Source organism: Lucilia cuprina, chromosome 5, assembly GCF_022045245.1.
Source record: "Lucilia cuprina isolate Lc7/37 chromosome 5, ASM2204524v1, whole genome shotgun sequence".
Classification (NCBI taxonomy): Eukaryota; Metazoa; Arthropoda; class Insecta; order Diptera; family Calliphoridae; genus Lucilia; species Lucilia cuprina.
This window is the reverse complement of record NC_060953.1, coordinates 59,488,675-59,507,820: the sequence shown is the minus strand read 5'-3', so window position 1 is coordinate 59,507,820 and position 19,146 is coordinate 59,488,675. Positions and strand designations below refer to the sequence as shown.

The window sequence follows — 19,146 nt, the reverse complement described above, 5'->3', positions numbered from 1 at the left end:
GTGTATACATACGTAAAACAACAACATGTTGTCATACAACACAACGTTGTCAAAATTGCAACAATTCGTTGTCGAAATCTAAATTTTAGTAAAATTTCGTTATCTAAATGTTAACAAAAGCGGTAGGCTCACTATTAACAACGGATTGTATCAATTTCGGTACTTTTACAGTCGGCGTAAATACTTAATTTTGTCTGTCACTGGTATCTTCATGCCCAGGAAGCATGATTCAGTATACGTACAAATACTTGTCATTCTTGGAAAAATACAAAATTTCGTTTTTGCCGGGTTGAGCCTAGCTCAAGACTGTATTCAGAGCCATCTCAGTAAAAGTAAATATAAAACACATTTTCTATAAAGGTAACTTATTATAAATATTACATATTTATTTAATTATTTATTTTTTTTTTTTGTTTTATCCAAATTTAGGCCATTAATTTTAAACAAACAAAAAAACCTACAACTTGTGAAAAGCAACACTTTTTGTTTAGTCTCTATACTCGTAGTGTAAAATCGTTGAAGCTTGACACAACAAAAAAAATTGTTAACTTTTTTCATATATATTTTCAACACTCACTTGCCACAAAATGTTTATTATGCAACTATTGTTAAATATGAAAGACAGAAAAAAAACCTAACTACACAATAATTTATCGCTAAAATGTACATTTTATTTTTACAACAATTGTATTTTATCAGTCAAGTGGTGATCATTACAGTAGGAAACACTTTTACTTCTAAATGTAAATGAAAAAAAAAAACTAACAATTGAATTTTAAAGATTTTTTTTTCGCTGTCCAAAAACAACTTACTAACATGAAGTTTTAAAATATTAAAATGTGAATATTGTTTCATGTTGTCGATCTCTTCTTGCTTTTGTTGTCAATTACCATAAGTTTTGTAAAGAAAAGTTTATTAAACTTTTTTTCTTTATGTTGCCAACAAGGAAAAAGTTGTAAATGTTCAGTTTGTTTCTTTGTTCTCATTGTTTGTTTTATCTTCTTGTTTTTCCATTCCTAAACCAGTAATGTTTCATCTTAATTCCCTTAGGATATAAATATGTATGTACGTCTTTTGGTCAATCTTTTATGCCGGCATGAAGACTGACTTTTCTTTGTTTTAAAGACAAAAACTGCATCATCGTTCGTTTTATATGTAAAAAAAAGAAGAAACTTAAAAAATGAAAACAATTGACTTTCTATGACCAATTGTTTAGTAATAATATGCACATAAAATTGCTTTAAGTTGGTAGATGATGCAATTACCTCCTTTAGATATAAAATTAGTACTTGTCGGATATTAAAGCGTTAAATACGGAAATACTGTTGGTACAAAATAATTACTAAAATGCTAGATTTAGTTGAAAGTATAGTCCACTTTGTTGGCTCCAACCTTACCTTAGATTAGATCTTAATTGAGAATTATTGAGATTGAATAGTTCACTTTTTCGGACTCGTACTGAGGGTATTTTTGAAGAAATCTTCCGATCTGTCTACCCGGTATCGAATATTTTTTCGCAGATAATAGCTCGGGCATTACCAGACCCACATTGTTTCCAGAACACATTGTTTCTTAAGTTTTAAAAGTTGTGAATCTGAAGATTCAATTTATTGTATTATTTCAATAGCTTTCGAGTTTTGCATTTTGGAAATGAAATCTTTAATGCATAAAGTTTCAATTTAATAGTTGGAAGCCGAACCATTCAGTCGACTTCGGAACCTTCGTTTTCGTAACTGCTAAGCCCTTCTATTCAATCCCTTAAAATTTTGAACTTTTAATATCGATTCCAGTGGTTACGAGCTCGAAAATTTCCAAAAGTCTTCATTATTTCAGTTTTAATACTAGTTCAGTTCTAGTTCAGTTCTAGTTCAGTTCTAGTTCAGTTCTATTTCAGTTCTAGTTCAGTTCTAGTTCAGTTCTAGTTCAGTTCTAGTTCAGTTCTAGTTCAGTTCTAGTTCAGTTCTAGTTCAGTTCTAGTTCAGTTCTAGTTCAGTTCTAGTTCAGTTCTAGTTCAGTTCTAGTTCAGTTCTAGTTCAGTTCTAGTTCAGTTCTAGTTCTAGTTCTAGTTCAGTTCTAGTTCAGTTCTAGTTCTATTTCTAGTTCAGTTCTAGTTCAGTTGTAGGTCAGTTCTTGTTCAGTTCTAGGTCAGTTTTTATTCAGTTCAAGTTCAGTTCTATTTCAGCTCTAGTTCAGTTCGCTCATTTTAAACATCCAGACAAATTAAGTAATTGTTTAAAAATTTAAAGTAAATCTACACCTATTCCTCTGTAATAACTCAAACATTTCAACAATCATTATCACACCTTACAATAAGTAATTTTATGTATTTGAAGTTTAAGTAACAAAATCGGCTATAAAAAACATTAATATACAATTTGACACTGACATTTTGGACAAGTATATTTTATAAATTTACTTTTTTGTTTATTTTATTTTTCACTCTTTAGTTCTCCTTAATATTGTCATTTCAAGTGAGAGGTATTTTTAAGTGCAAAACAAAAATAAGATGGTGTAGTTGTACAAAAATTATCTAGGGGAAAAAGTAGTTTCGTATTGTTGAATGCGGATATCGATGGCAATAAAATGGCTTAAGTTAAACAATAATTATAAACAATTTAACAAATTGTCAAACTGTACCGCAGTGTATGATACGATTAACACTAAATTGAAATTGTTTAAGTTTCAATACAGCTTTCAACCACCATCATCATCATGATCAAGGTAATGCAGGCAATAGATACCAGGTTTAGGTCATGGCAAATTTTTGAATAATAATAAAAACAACACACATGTAGCCAATTCAACTACAACTAGTATGTATTTCTTTTCAATTTTAGAATAATTGATCATCATTATCATGATCACATCCACACACATAGATTTGAATTGAATCGAATACACAATATACTTGTTGAATTATTTTATTTACTGGTGGTGATATTCTATGCAATTATCATGTAATCCAAACAATATATATATTTTTATATTCGTGTGCACTTTGCCAAACAGTAGCAAATATTAATCAACAACAAATGAAATTTTTACAAACAAGCATGATCATTGTTTTTTTTTTAATATTAATTTGACATGACATTTATTATTGAACAGCATAAACTTGTTAAAAACCACATTTCTATAGTGGATTGAAATAAATTAGTTAGTACGTAGTTATGTGTACATATGCATGTACATATGTATGTAGCTATAGGTTTGAAAGTACCTTCATAAATCCAAGTATCTTTTTGCAAATACAATTTAATACCAACGACCACAATTTGACAAGAAATTGACAGCAATTGTGATCGATATGACTGCTTTGATTGTAGATACAAGTATCTAATGTTTCCACTATTTAGCTTCTTTTTCAAATAACCTTAAGGGTTTTTTTCTATTATTAATGTTATGAAATTGAAAACTAAAAGTACTTCTACTTAGAGGTTTGTTAAGATCTATCTGTAGTTGGTTAAGTGTTCATAAAAGCAGTTTTTTATAGATCTTTAATGCATAAGAATTACTAAAGTTGTAAATTGTGTTTAATGTTCAAGAATTTTATAGTTTTTTTTTATTTAAGTGACTCACTTTTATAGTGTTAATCACTTTGCCATCTCTGCTGCCACTAAAGGTATTTATTTACATTAATTTTAACTTTCAATAACACACTGCAATTACGAATTAAATTTAGCAAACAAATGTTATTTTTTTCTTAATGTTTTTATATAAATATTTAGTTAGTGAGTCAGTGGTTTATGCATTTAAGAGATGTTTTATTATGAGCCCTTTATCAGAAGTAGTCGGTAGATAAGACTTGTTATTTTATGTGTAACCCAGCAGTTCGACAAAGAGTCAATGCATAGGAAAATGACAGTAATTTCCACTAATAGTTAGCCACCTGGATGATCGTAATTCGTATGTTTTGGGTCATTCGTCACGAATGTACCCTTTGTAATCGAGAATGAAGACAGTCGTCACTTTAGTGTCCTCTTTGTAAGCGGGAGCGGAGGCAGTCGTCTCTTTACTGTCTTCAAGTAACATAGAGATTATACTCTTAAAAGTATTTTTTTTTTGTTGTATTTCCGAAAGTAGTTATTTTAACCATCTTTTGGAGAAATAATTATTACTTTCTACTAATATCCCACTATCTGGTTGACTTAAATTTATATCTTTCGGGTCAATCGTCACATTATTGCCCCATAGTATTCTAGAGAGTATACACTTGAAATTTTTAAATTTTATTTCCATTAATATTTTACCACCTGGCTGACTCCAATTCGTATGTTTTTGGTCTTTCGTCACAAATAAACTCTTTGTAAACGAGAATGAAGACAGTCGTCACTTTAGTGTCCCCTTTGCAAGCGAGAGCGGAGGCAATCGTCTCTTTATTGTCTCTTTGTAAGGTGGTGAGTGACGATTGACTTCCTCGTAGGATAAGCCCATGTTAAAATGGTTGGTCAACTGGGTAGTCAGGTGGCTAGGGCCCACCACAAGTGGTAGGTTAAATAGTCAGTTCGGGACTGTCCCGTCGAACTGCTGGGAATTTTAATAACATTTCTTTAAACAAGTTTGATTTTAAGTTTGAAGAAAATTCTAATTCTTTCAACTGTCTATCGCTCAAAATATTTCAGTTTCAATGACATTTCAGTTTTAATAAGACAGTTCTGAAATTAACTAAATGGCTAACAATTCGAACTTTGAACAGCTCTGTATTCAAATAAATATTTTCAGGAAAATACAAATTTTCTTCGCAATGACACTTGCTCGACATCAAGATTAACTCAAACAAGCGGATTGAAATCAATTCCTGCCTACGGATATTCGTCCCTGACCACTTGCTCGACATCAAGATTGATTTACTGGGGCCCAGTAAATCGATAGATAGATAGATAGATAGATAGATAGATAGATAGATAGATAGATAGATAGATAGATAGATAGATAGATAGATAGAAAGATAGATAGATAGATAGATAGATAGATAGATAGATAGATAGATAGATAGATAGATAGATAGATAGATAGATAGATAGATAGATAGATAGATAGATAGATAGATAGATAGATAGATAGATAGATAGATAGAAAGATAGATAGATAGATAGAAAGATAGATAGATAGATAGATAGATAGATAGATAGATAGATAGATAGATAGATAGATAGATAGATAGATAGATAGATAGATAGATAAATAGATATGGAAATTTAATACCATACGAGTACGTCTTGGCTTGATACACTTTCGAGTACCACAAATCTCAAACCAGTTCTTCGCACATCCGTTATTGGGGGAAAATGCGATTTTGATGAACCCTCCAGCATTCAGAATGTTGTGTAGCTTCATGCTTTGTGATATTACAGATCTGAAAAAGATATTTGATCTGTGCATGATTTCATTCATCTATTATAATAAGAGCTCAAATGAACAAATATAAAGAAATCAGAAACTCTTGAACTCAAATAACAATATATATATTTAAGTGTTTTAAGATTTTGAAAACGATCTAGGACTATACCTGACCTTTATGCGATCAAAAACAAAATAAAATTCTTAGTTATAAGCCAATAGTTCAAATTATACATATTTTGGAACTTTTCCAAAGTTTTCAGGTAATATTTCCTTGATCTTTTTTAAAAGTTGGTAAAAGTGTTCTATTGAATTAAGAAAATAAAAATTCTGTAAAATATTTGCTTGATATTTATCTCATATTTAGAAGAAAGTTTTCACCATTCGTCTAATTTCTATCACCATTCGGAAATTTCTACCCAAAATAATTTGATGGATATGAGCATAAGATGTTGAAAATACTATCTAGATTCATAGCTCCATTTACCGTTAATAACTAACATTATTCCCACTTATTTTTCTATTATCAATTTTATTGCAATAACAATTGCATAGTATGTACTACATTATACAATTTTCTAATTGCTTCACTGAACAACGTTATACAGAAAAAGTACATGTTGAAAACTAATTTTATTAATTGCGCTCATGGTATCGAAATCTATTTATATTTCAAACCCCCTATAAAACCACACCTTCTAATACATTTTCATTACAATTTACAGTTTAATTTCTCCACGGAACCACTAACACTTTGAGGTCATTATAGTAAAAATCCTTAAAAATGTTCTTTCCTACAATTATTTCAAAATACTATAGTAAACAATGTTTAATGAAAAAAGATAATAATAATTATATATTGAGCAAAAAACAAACAAAATTTACCAACATTCCCTCCCCCCAAACATTTATATTGTTGGCTTTTAATCAAAAATCAACATTTATTTAAGACAAAAAAATTCGAAGAAAAATATTATAGCAGCAAAAAATCACGTTATTTTCAAATCTTTCTATTAAATAAATGTCAGTTTTGCTGTTTTGTTTCTTTTTTTGGGCAAATAAAGGGAGTGCCATCTCTTAGCACACAAACATCCATGGTACGCCAAATAAACTTTGACCTAATAACCACGACAATCATTTCAACTACCAACTAAGCAACCAGTATGATTGAACCAAAACCAAAACTTAATTGCAAATTCCATGCTCTATGACTTCGAGTACAAGTTTTTTGTTGTGGCAAAATAATCGAAAAAATAAGAGAAAAAAACAAAATTCTATTTAATTTGTGAAAATTATCGACATTTCATCAGTTTTTCAGTGGCTACTCTATTCTATTGTATGCCTCATAGTAGTGTGTCTATCGTCGAATCGTGCTAATGAAAAGGGGCGGCATTTTCATGACACGAGAATGAATTCATTGTCTTCATATGTGAAAGAACATATTCTTACTTTTTTTCCTTAATTCATTGATAATCATGGTCATGTTGTAAATATTACAATGTAATTTTTCTTTATATTTAAAAGAATACCCTACACTACGTAATAGTTCACAATAGAACAGTTTTGTTAGTTAGCTAACTTTATAGAGTGTATATGATGGGTTCTATTGACCAATACATTTCAAGATATATTCCGATCGCTAAGAGGTTTTGAGAATTTATGTGTGATGTATAGAAGACGAAGTGCTTTACGTGAATACCCACCGTGTTGACTTTATTTCACAGTCATCTTATTAGATGACTCACCACCTCTCCTTTATGTTTGGTGTCATAAGTAAATTCTAAGACGATCTGTTGAAAAAACGATAGGGTCCGAACAGAAAGAGGTAGAGAGTTGAAAAATATTCTGTATAGGAATGGTTTGTTTAGTATTGAGAATGGACAATATCGGTCCACGTGTTCATATAGCCATATAGTTGCTCCTTGGAAAACAATTTTGACTAACTGTTTTAAAAGTTTAAATATAACGACGAAATTCGGCTTAAGAAGGTTGTATCTTAACTAAAATCTCTACAAAATGACCACGTGGCCACCTACCGATTCCGGTGATACCACATAATCTGATACCACCAAAGTCAGTGGGTATAAAAGGTTAGGCATTCTGTCGGCTTATTCTCCTTCTTTTCCACGCAGAAACTTCTCCCAAAACCACCGGAATCGATGGTTCTATGACAAATAATCTTACATCACCATCATTAGACTACAGATATTTGTAGAACCTTTTTTTCTCAGTTTGTTGTCCAATAAGTTTACTCGACACTTTTTATCGTACCTGAGCAATTACCGGAAAGTGAATGGAGAATGTAACTGAGGATTCATGCCAAGGTTTTTGCAAAAAATATATTATTTCAGGATAATGCTACAACAAAACTGTTGTGAATTGCTGCATGAAACCTAGAGCGTTTTCGTCTGTACGCGGCTCCCATTAGACTGTCGAAAAATGAGATTTTCGGAAGGCGTTATAAATGTTAACATTTCATAAAAAGGATCGTAAGCTTTTTATGCAAACTCTATTTGCAATGATGTTTAGAAAATCTAAATTAGATCGTAGTTAAACGTTACTTTAGATAAAATTTGTGTGTTGCAAAATGATCGAAAGAAATTAATTTGATGTCCCCAAAGAACTAGTTATAGAACTAGTTCTTTTTTAGTTCAATTCAATTCACAAAACCAAAGCGCTAACATTCCTTCACATATGTTGAGAGAATTTGAACTGATTTCTATCTACAAAGAACCAGTTTTAGGATCAGAACTATAACATCAAAATTTTTTAAAAATAATCCTATATTCCCTCAAAATATGCTGGATTAAACTATATAAACTTGTATTAACAATAATTTATTGCAATTTCATTACGAAATTTTTAACATAGTTAGTGTGAACACATTTCATCTATTACAACATGGCATCAGCCAAGCATTAATTCATTTCATTACAACTCATCATTATGGCAATGAAGAATTAAAAAAAAACGAAAGCAAATAAAAAGCAAGTATGAATTTATAGTCGCGCATGGCCGACTATAAATCACACTACACAAGTGATTATGTAAAGAATGTTTATTTTTGTAATAATTTGAAGCGGAATATGGTCATATGTGGGCCGATAACTAAAATCAGCAGTATCATTAAGACTTATACCAAACTTTAAGTTTGGTTTAGTACCAATATTTTATGTATTACAAACATCATATATACGCATAATACACTCCCTACTATAGTAGGGTGGGGTATAAAATAATAATTACTTAATTACTTTACTTGAAACCAAAGAAAAAGCGAAAAGAATGTTAAATATTTGTAGTTTTCTAAAAAATTATTTAATAAATTCTTATTTAAAAAAATGCATTTAATAACGACTAAAATGAAAATGTTGTCAGCTGGCCAACTAAACACATACATATGTATGTAAATGCATACATATGTAAATACTAACATATTAATCGTTCATAATTAATTCTTAACACTTGTGAAAATATAAAAAATAATAAAAAATAAAATAAATAATATTTTTACATATTTTAAAACAAATTTGACCTAAATTTTCAATTTCTATATTCTAATACAAAAATAGTCAGACAGTCAGCAATATTTTATAGAAACGCGTACGTCCGTCCATCCACACATTCGTACACATACAATTGACTCTGAATTACACCAACAACATAAAAAGGAGAAAAACATACAGCAAAAACAATGACATTAACTACAACATAAAGTTGTTGGTTCAGTTTGTAGTTGCTGTTGCTACTGATAGTCATTGCTGTCTATTAGGTATTAGTTTTTGTTGTTGTTGTTGTTATTGTTGTTTGTACTGTAAATATTGCATTTTGTGTAACCGTGTCACGCAGTCGCTGTGACAGTCATTTACATATGAATGCATGTTTCTTTGTCACAGTGTTAGTAGTGTGACACTCTATTTCATACACACTAGTTTGTTGTTGTTGTTTTTGTGGCAATTGCTGCTGTTGTTAGTATTATCGTTGTTGCCTTTTGACGACTTGTTTGGAAAATTTGCTTGTTGCTGTAATGTTGTTGGCGACGTTGATGGCGTTTGCGGTGGTGTTTGGTGGCAACAAGTTTTCACTAGTTCAATGCAATTTATTTATTTATATTTTATGTGTTGTTTTTTATTATTTATTTTTCTCTTTAATTTTTTTTTGTTTTCTATAAAATTTTGCATATTTTTTTTTGCCATACTTGGTTGGAGAGAGTGTTTTAAATTTTTATAAAGGTTTGTAAATGGTGTTGCTTTTTTGCTTCCCTTTTCCGGAATTTTAGCATGTGGAAGATATAAAATGGAGCGTGATAAAACAAAAACTTTTATAGTGGATTTCTAATAAATTTTATTTTTATAGATAAAAAAATATATTTTTTTAGAAAATTTAAAAAATTTTCTTTTTTTTACAAAAAGTTCAAAACTTAACTTTAATGTTTTCTCTTTTTACGAAAAAGTTCAAAATTTTCTTTTTTTTACGAAAATGTTCAAAATTTTCTCTTGAAGACTTCATCGCAAATATATTCTTTAAAGAGAGGGAGAAAGAGCATCCCACATACAAAACATATTTGATCGAAAATCTTTTATAAATAAAAATAATTAATCGTAAATCTCCCTAAAAGAGGTATTGTTTAGGGTTCTATAGTTGAAACGAAAAGTCGACTTTTCGACTATTTTTGACTTTTTTCGAATTTTTCCGACAATTTTAGAGTATTTGACCTTTTTAACACTTATTTAAAATTTTCGACTATTTTTAACTTTTTTCTTCTATTTTCGAGTTTTCGACTTTTCGATTATTTTCGACTTTATTCACCTTTTTGACTTTTTCGGCTTATCGACTTTTTTCGACCTTCCGACTTTTATTTCCAAAGTCGACTTTTTTCACAGACGATAGTCGAGTTATCGACGTTTTTGGAACAAAATAGTCGACTTCGACATTTTTGGAACAAAATAGTCGACTTCGACTTTTTGACTTTTCTACAAAACGTCGATTGTTCGATTATTCGATTATTCGAAAGTCGATTTATAGAACCCCAGTATTGATCGTCAGTAATATTTACAGAATGATTTGAAAATCGGAATAATTATTTCATACATAATTCGAATTCAATCGAAAATCATCATTTAATAAAGATTTAATTAAAAGCCTTATTTAAAGAAAAATTAAACTGCAATTGTACTTAAGATTGAGCTGATATCTTCCTTAGGGAAATATTTAAATGAAATCATTTTTTTAAAGGCATTGAACGATAAATCGTTTTTAAAGAAAGATTTAATAAGGAATTTTCTTTAAATAATGATTTTACAGGATCAACTATAAATTTATCGGAAATCTTAAAAAAAAATTACATTGAATATCTTAAACTATTCGATCCAATTTTTTACAGAAATTTTTTGAAAATCTCTATTCTTATAAAATATTCTGTTTTCTTAAAAAAATAAAAAAAATAGTTGAAAAATTTTAATTTCATGGAAAATTATTTCTTTTTAGAAATTCCTACAGAAATTTTTTGAAAATTTCTCTTACAGTAAATTTCCTGAATTTTCTCTTTGCAAAGATAAAGTTTCTCTTTTTGTAGAAAATTTCCGAAAAAGCGCTTTTATAATAAATGACGAAAAATATTTTTTTAATTTTTGAATTTTTTTATAGAAAAGTTTCTTTTTTTAAATAATATTACTTTTATATACAATTTTCGGAAATTATCTTTTTTTATAGAAAATTTTCGGAAATTTAAATTTTTTTATCGAAAATTTTCGGAAATTTTAATTTTTTAGCAAATGTTTCGAAAAATTAGTCTTTTTATAGAAAATTAAGGGAAAATATCTAATTTCTTAGAATGTTTTCTGAATATTTTTTTTTAGAAAATTGTTGGAAAATTTCTCTTACAGAAAATATTAAAAATGATCTCTTTGTATAGAAAATTTTCGGAGAATTTTTTCTTATAGAAAATTTATTTTTTTATGGAAATGTTTTTGTAAAAGTTTTCCTTTTTTATAAATTTTTTCAAAAATTCTTTTTTTGTATAGAAAAATTTCGAAAAAAATTCTTCTTTTTGTAAAAAATTATCTAAAATTTTATATTTGTATAAAAAATTCTCTCTTTATAAGAAATTTTCTGAGATTTTTTTCTTATAGAATTTTTTTATATAAAATTTCTATTTTTTTTTTTGAATTATCGGAAAATATAAAAAGGTACACCTTTCATAAACAGAGAACTTTCCATAGAAAAATTTAAAAAAATTTCTCTCTTTAAAATTTTTTTCTTTTTTTAGAAAATTTTCTGAAATTTTGTCTTATTATAGAAAATTTACGAAAAATATATATTTTTATCAAAAAAAAGATATATTTTTTTTTAAATATTTCTTTGTATAGAAAATTCTCTGTTTATGAAATTTAGGGTATTGAAATTTCGTCATTGCCTTACATACAGTTAAAATTACATAGTTTAATTTGAAATTTATGTCTAAGAATATCTAGATTTTTTATTCATTGCAATTTATTATAACTGGTACTTAAATGTAGGCGACAAAAAATTTAATCACGCTTATTAAACAAGACATTTATATATTTTCAAAGGCAGTTATTATGCAATAATTATGTTAGCAGTGGGACAGGTGAATTTATACAATTAATTTAAATTAAAATATAAATAAAAAATGTAAAAAAGTGACAAATTGTAGTCACTAAAAATATTTTAAATATTTTAGAGCAAAATAACTAAGAATTTCAACAATTCAAGGTTCATTCTGTCTGTCAGCCATAAATATGATTTTAAGTTAACTTTTAGAAAGTTAATTTTAAAGACCTGATTTCAAAAAGCCTTAAGTCGGTAATTATTAAAAAGAAATATTTAGCTTTCCATCACTTTATATGAAATATTTTCTTATTTAATGAAAGCATTGAAAACTCTTATCCTTTCTTTCAATCAACACTTTTCAACGGATATGAAACTAATTGATTTAGCCGATTATGTATCCATTTAAATAATTGCACATGTCAAATAGTACTACAAACTATAATTATTTGAAAAAAATCGAAAAAAACCCACTTGTTTACTTTCGATTTTTAATTAAAAATCCCCAACAACTGTTTACTTATGACCAACTACTTATACGCGTACATATGTTATACCACACAGTGTATAAAATTAAAAGTTTTTTTTCTATTTCTTCTTTAAGACTTTTTATATGATGTCTTTAAAATAAATTATGTGTTAATATAAGCAACAGAAACCAAACAGCAGCTGCTGCAGCAATAACAACCACAATATTAGCAACATGCATCTTATATATTTTGCTAGTTGTCAGGAAAAAAACCACCCATCCATCCATCCATGCATTCAACTCGACACACACAATATTTGTTAGCAAAGAAAATTATAAATTGATTCGATTTGAGCCGATAACAAAAAACTGGTCTGAAATTTGAAATACATATTTAAGCTTCAACTAATAAAGTTGCTGCTGCTCGCCTTAGCAATTATTATTGTTGTTTATTTGCTAAAAATCTTAGAAAATAATTTTGAAAATAAATTACATGTATGTTGTGATGTAAGTAGTAGTTTTATGAAAAAGAAACTGAATTAATTCTATTATCAGTTATTTAAAAACTCTAAAGATTGAATTGCATATGGCAAATTGTTAGTTTAGTAGTTTTTATGTTAAAGTCAAAAACTAGTTGAACAAATAATTCATGGTTTTATAAATTGGATAATTCATAAGCTTAAACAATGGAAATTAATATATAAAATTTTAGTTTTGCATTTGAAAACAAGTTAACAATTATTCGATAAAAAATCCAACAAAATAAGATGTAGTTATACGTTCAAATAAATATTTTTTAATTTATAAAAGATTTCGGATTAGTATCTCTTTTAATAGAAGTTTTATGTTTAGAGCTTTAAACATAAAACATTTTCGATAAAATTTCTCTTTAAGAAAGCTTCCCGATATAAAGACCTCCCTTATTAGAATATTTTCGATTCCTATTCGTCTCGTTATAGATAGATAGATAGATAGATAGATAGATAGATAGATAGATAGATAGATAGATAGATAGATAGATAGATAGATAGATAGATAGATAGATAGATAGATAGATAGATAGATAGATAGATAGATAGATAGATAGATAGATAGATAGATAGATAGATAGATAGATAGATAGATAGATAGATAGATAGATAGATAGATAGATAGATAAATAGATATATAGATAGATAGAAAGAAAGATTGTGAATTCTCTTCAAAACGATGTTTTTAGTTCTCTATAGAAAAAGACATCATATCAAGAGTTTCTTACTTAAAGTTATTAGTAACACCACTCAACGATTTTGTTGTTTCCTTAAAAATTAATAGAAAAATGAAAAATTTATCAACAATATTTTCTTAATTAATGCTTTAACATAATTGTCAAACAAATTTCTTTTATCTAAAACAATATAATTGTCTACAAAAAATTGTAAATCCTTAATTGATCGTTAAATGCTGGTCAAACACATATATACATAATTATATACCAAAATTTTTCACATAAACTGATAATAAAATATAATTATTGGTGTCCATATGGGTGTGTTTTATTACAAATCATAAACACTAGAACCTAAGACACAAAGTGTAGGTGCTAAATTTTCAAACAAATAAATTATTACTTTGTTGCTGCTGTTGTTGTTGTTTTAATGTTTAAGTTAATTATACAAAAACAACAAGCAGCCATCAGTAATCGCATAAAAATTAATGGACTTTTTTTCGAAGGTTTCTCTAATATTTTGTTAAGTTGCTAAAAATTTTAATGAATTTTTTGTTTAGCAAGTGTTTAAATCATTTAAGTTATATTTTGTAAAACAAGTGTTTGTAAATCTAAAATAGTTATTAAAAGTAGTACCAGTATAATACATATTTATTTGTGTAGTATTAAGTGAACATTAACAACAACTGAAATATTAGTGATTTATAGAATTAATACCTGCCTGTTTGCCACAAGTAAGTATTTAGTTAGTGGCAGTTAAATTTAAACATGTGTCATAAATAGTTAAACAATGTATGTTTTCAGATTACCTACATTCACAAACACACACACACACATTTACACACTCCCAAGTACATACAAATATCTAAGGTGTTTTCTATTAATATTTTTGTTTTTATTATTAATAACAAAAATAAAAAAGGTGGGTTGCAGCGGCCTGTTTCTAGTAGGTATCGAACTATAAACGTAGATTTTTTTGCGATTTGGGTGTTAAAAGTACTTCTTTACTTATGATTTACAGGATATTTTTGTTGTTGTTATTATATTCGCGTATTTTCTTTCCCTGTCGTGTCTTTGTTTTTATGGTTTTTAACTTTAAATTCTCAATAGTTTTTGGAAAATATACCACAGGTGCCTTATTAAGTAGTTTGAGTTGGACTTTATTTTCTTAAATTTTATCATATTTAGTTTGTTCGCGTTTTTCATTAAGAACGGTTGTGTTTATCTTTCAAGTGTTAAATAAATAGTAAAATAAAACATTTATAATTGAATTAATAAGTGAATTATAACATCCTTGACAAAAAGTTAAATGTGATTTTACACTAAGTGTAATAAAACAACTAAAAAAAGTTCTTTAATAAGTGTCTGGAATTCAGAACTTTAAAAATCGTTATATTCTATAAATTTTTAAATAAGATTGATAAAGTTTTATCAATTGAAAAAGTTTCTAATGTTATAAACAGAAAAAAAGTATAAATAAAATTGTAATAAATCGTAAAAATTCGAAAAGAAATTTAAGAATAATTAACATCACACAGCAAAGAGTAATTAGGTGAGTTCTAACTTTTTGGAAAGAACAAAAGTTTCTTTAAATAATGATTCTGGTAACTTAGTGTCAGGAATTGCAGTAATTGAAGTACCTAACTTATAAAGACCACAGCAAAACCACTTACCTATTAACATACTTTTTAATGAATACTACATATTGTTCTAATTACATATAAGTACTATAGTAATGCCTTATTAATAATGTGTTATATAATTAAATTCTCATTCATTAATCAGCTTCTGTGTGAAAATTTAGAAGCTGTATACGTTTTTTAAACACTTTACATTCACCGATTTTATCTAATTACTTGTAAGCGATTGTTGAAAGTACTTAACATCATCATCATCTTAAACATTTTAGCATTTTTACTCATTACCTGGTAATGAAAGTTTTTGTTAAGACATTTATCACCTCCTCCTATTTCTTTATATCGGATTATTTTTTAACGTCACTATGTTTTTACAGTTTTTATAAACAAATATTTTACCCTACTTCAGGACATCTATCGGTTTAGCGATACAATTTTCTATAAAATTCTCATTTTTTTGACAAATTTTTTTTCGAAATTTTCTCTTTTTATAAAAAATTTTCTGTTTTAAAAAAAATGTCAATTGTCTTTTTATATAGAAAATCTTCGAAAATTTTCATTTTTATAAAAAGTTTCCCATATGTTAAAAAAAACCTTAAAATTTTCTCTGTTTATAGAAATTTATTTAAAATTTATTTTTTATAAACATTTTTTGAAGTTTTCTCTTTTAGTAGATAATTTTTAAAATTTTATTTTTTTATAAAAAAAAAAATTCTGAAAATTTATATTTTTAAATAATTATTCATAAAATCCCTCTTTTTTTAGAAAATCTTCGGAAAATTTATTATTTTAAAGAAATTTGTTATTAATTCTTTCTTTTAATATTAATAACTGTCTTATGAAAATTTTTTCGAAAATCTTCCTTTTTACAAAAAAAGTCCTCTTTTTATAGTTTTTTTTTTTTTTAAATTCCCTTTTTTTGAATATACAATTTTCGAAAAATTCATCTTTTATAGAAATTTGTACGAAAATCTCTCGATAAAAAATATTTAAATAATTTCTCTTTTTAGAGAAAATTTTCGTAAAATCACTCTTTTATATAAAATTTTCCAAAAATCATTATTTTTATATATAAAAAAATGAGAAAAAAATTTACTTTAAAAAATTAAAATTTTTAAAAAATGTCTCTTATTATGGTAAATTTTTGAACATTTAATTTAATTCGAATTAAATTTAATTCGACCATTTCCGAAAAAATTATCTTTTTATAGAATATTTATAAAAATTTTTTAAATTTGATTCGATTTTTGTTGTAGAAAATGTTTTTGTGTAGAAAATGTTTTTATTGTTTTAAAAATATTTTTCAAATTGTTTCCTTTTATAAAAAAAATTTTAGAAACTTTCTTCAACATCTATTTTTTAGATATTTTTAAATCTTTTCGACGATGATTTTTCACTTTAGTACAAATTTGATTATCATCTTTGAAAAAAAAGAAATATTTTTTGTTAATGAAAAATTTCTAACCAATCTTCTAGCATTTAACACTTTTCTTTAATTTTCATTTTGTTTGCCATTACACACAAGGAAAGTGTGAAAAAAAAAACAAAAAGAAATGTAAAAAATGAAAAATCTCATTAAATTGTGAAGTGCTCGGTCACGTTTTTGTGTATTTAAACAAAAAAAAAAATATGATTAAATGAAAAATAAATACATAAATACATGACTGAAATGCAATTGAATGTAATGAAATGAATCTCGTGATGATGTACGGCTACATTAGCACAATAGGCGAGACCAGGGGCCAAAAGACAACAAACCGACAATGGAGGTATTGAATAGAAGTTAGTTTTCGCTTTTTTCCTTCTTTTATTATTACTTATTGTAAATGAGATAATATAAGACCATATGGATACCCTACCAACTTTTGAACATGTATTGTATGGTCAAGCTTTTAATCTGGAATATATCTACATTATAGTTTGACTCTAGTGTCTAGCCTATAGGGAGGATTATAATCTGATCTAAACTATAAATCTGTGTATAGTCAGGCTCATATATAGTCTATTATCCGAACTATAGTCCAGTCTGGATCATAGTCTATAGTCTATATCTGGATTACAGTCTAGTCTGTACTATAGTTCAGAATATACATATGTAAGAAGTTTATAGGTCAAGAGAATATTCCTGTCTATTGTCTTACCTACAGTTTGGAATATAGTCTTGTCTATAGTCTTAACTGCAGTCAATTCTTTAGTTTATAGTTTTGACTATCGGGACAGTTGTCTCATATATATGCTGGATTATATATATCATATTCTGTAGTCTGAAATATAGTCTGTTTAAAGTATAGTATCGCTATATTCTGCCCCTTTATATACCCTATTCTGGACTATAATCTGATATATAAAAAGGTAACAACAATAGTCTCTAGCATAAAGTCTAGTTTTCATAATGAACTAAAGTCTAGTCTATAGTATGAACTATAGTCTTGTCCATGGTCTGTAATAGTGTCTAGTATAAAGTACATACTAATATTTATTTGTTGGTCCAGACTATGGTCTAATCCACAGAGTGATCTATAATCTAGTTCATAGAGTCTAATCTAATTGAAGTCTAATCATTTTTATTTTAATTTTAGTCTACAGTTTGGAAAAAAGTTTATGGTCTGGACTCTCCTACATATAAGGTCTTGTTACAGAATTGCCTTCAAGTTTAAGTAGGGTACCTTCACATGTATAATAAATCATTTTAAAATTAAACTTATTTTCCCATGAAAATTGCATTTACCGTTTAAACTGCTTAACTTAATATTATTCTTAACTCTCGCTCTCTCTCCCTTTCTTTCTCGTTCTCATTACAGAAATCTCATAGCCAAAAGTAAAAGTCATTCATCTATTGTTGTTCCTCCTCCACCTGGTGGTGTAGCAATAGGTATTGGACCACAATTACCTCCATTATCGGGTGGTTTTATCAAATTGCGTCATGTAGGTACAACATCAGATCAACAACAAAAAGACTCCGATCAACAAGAAACAACAAAAGCCTCTGCTACTACAACAATAAATCAATTTGAAACACAACAAACACAAAACTTAACAGATCATAATAAATTAGAGCAAGAAGAAATAACAAGACAACCCACAGCTTTGCCAGCATTTTTACAAGGCGGCCTTAGACGCAGTCAAACGCAAGTAGGTTTCTTTTTTTGCATATTTTAAATAGTTTTTAAATGAATAATAAACGTTTTGTTATCAAGGTCATGGGTCCCGATCAACGTTCCATTTCTAAAACCGGCTCTATAGCCGATCGTTTGGCAGCTTTACAAAAAAGTGGTGAAGATGATTGGAAACGTCGTATTTCCAAGCCCGATATTGATGATATTAAACGTGAAAATTTTGTTAATGTAAGTACAAAAACTAAATTTATTTTAAATATTTTAAAAAACATTTTTTTAATTTACCACAAAAAAACCCACTTAAATTGTTATTGTCATTGTTGTTGTAGTATTTACTTTCGTTTTCCTTAATTATCTCCGATTACATTTAATTACGCACTTGCTACAACAATATTTATTTGTTTTTATTTTTTTCAATATTATTCAATTGTCATTGTTGTTGTTGGTTTAGTTACGTTTGTTGCACACACACACTTTGTGGTGAGGTTTTCATTGAGTTTATGTTTTTGCACCTTTAATTATTTCTATTTTTTTTTTTTTTTCTTTCAATTTACTTCTCCTACTTCTCTCCCTCTACAGTTTTTCACTTTAAGTCTGCTTTTCTGTAAATTATGTAATTTTAGTTTGTTTTTTATTATGTGTTTTATAAATATAACAAAATTGTATTTGAGTATTTATTGTTTTTCCATAAATGTGCAAAAGTGTGAAAAATTGTAGGTTTTCCTCACGCGTGTCGTAACTTGAGTCATACCTTTTATTATTGCTATTAACATTTTTTGTTTGTATAATTCGAAACATAAAAGATTT

At 27.4% G+C, this 19,146-nt stretch overlaps 1 protein-coding gene across 12 annotated transcripts in view; it reads left to right on the top strand.

Moving 5' to 3' along the window:
* Nucleotides 1–19,146, top strand: part of LOC111675850 (supervillin) — a 330,599-nt gene that overhangs the window by 272,438 nt on the left and 39,015 nt on the right. For all 12 annotated transcript variants that reach the window (XM_046951094.1, XM_046951093.1, XM_046951090.1 and 9 more), the window contains 2 exons: nt 18,025–18,355; nt 18,421–18,567. In XM_046951094.1, the coding sequence (XP_046807050.1) occupies nt 18,025–18,355; nt 18,421–18,567 (478 nt within the window). The remainder of the gene's footprint in view (nt 1–18,024; nt 18,356–18,420; nt 18,568–19,146) is intronic.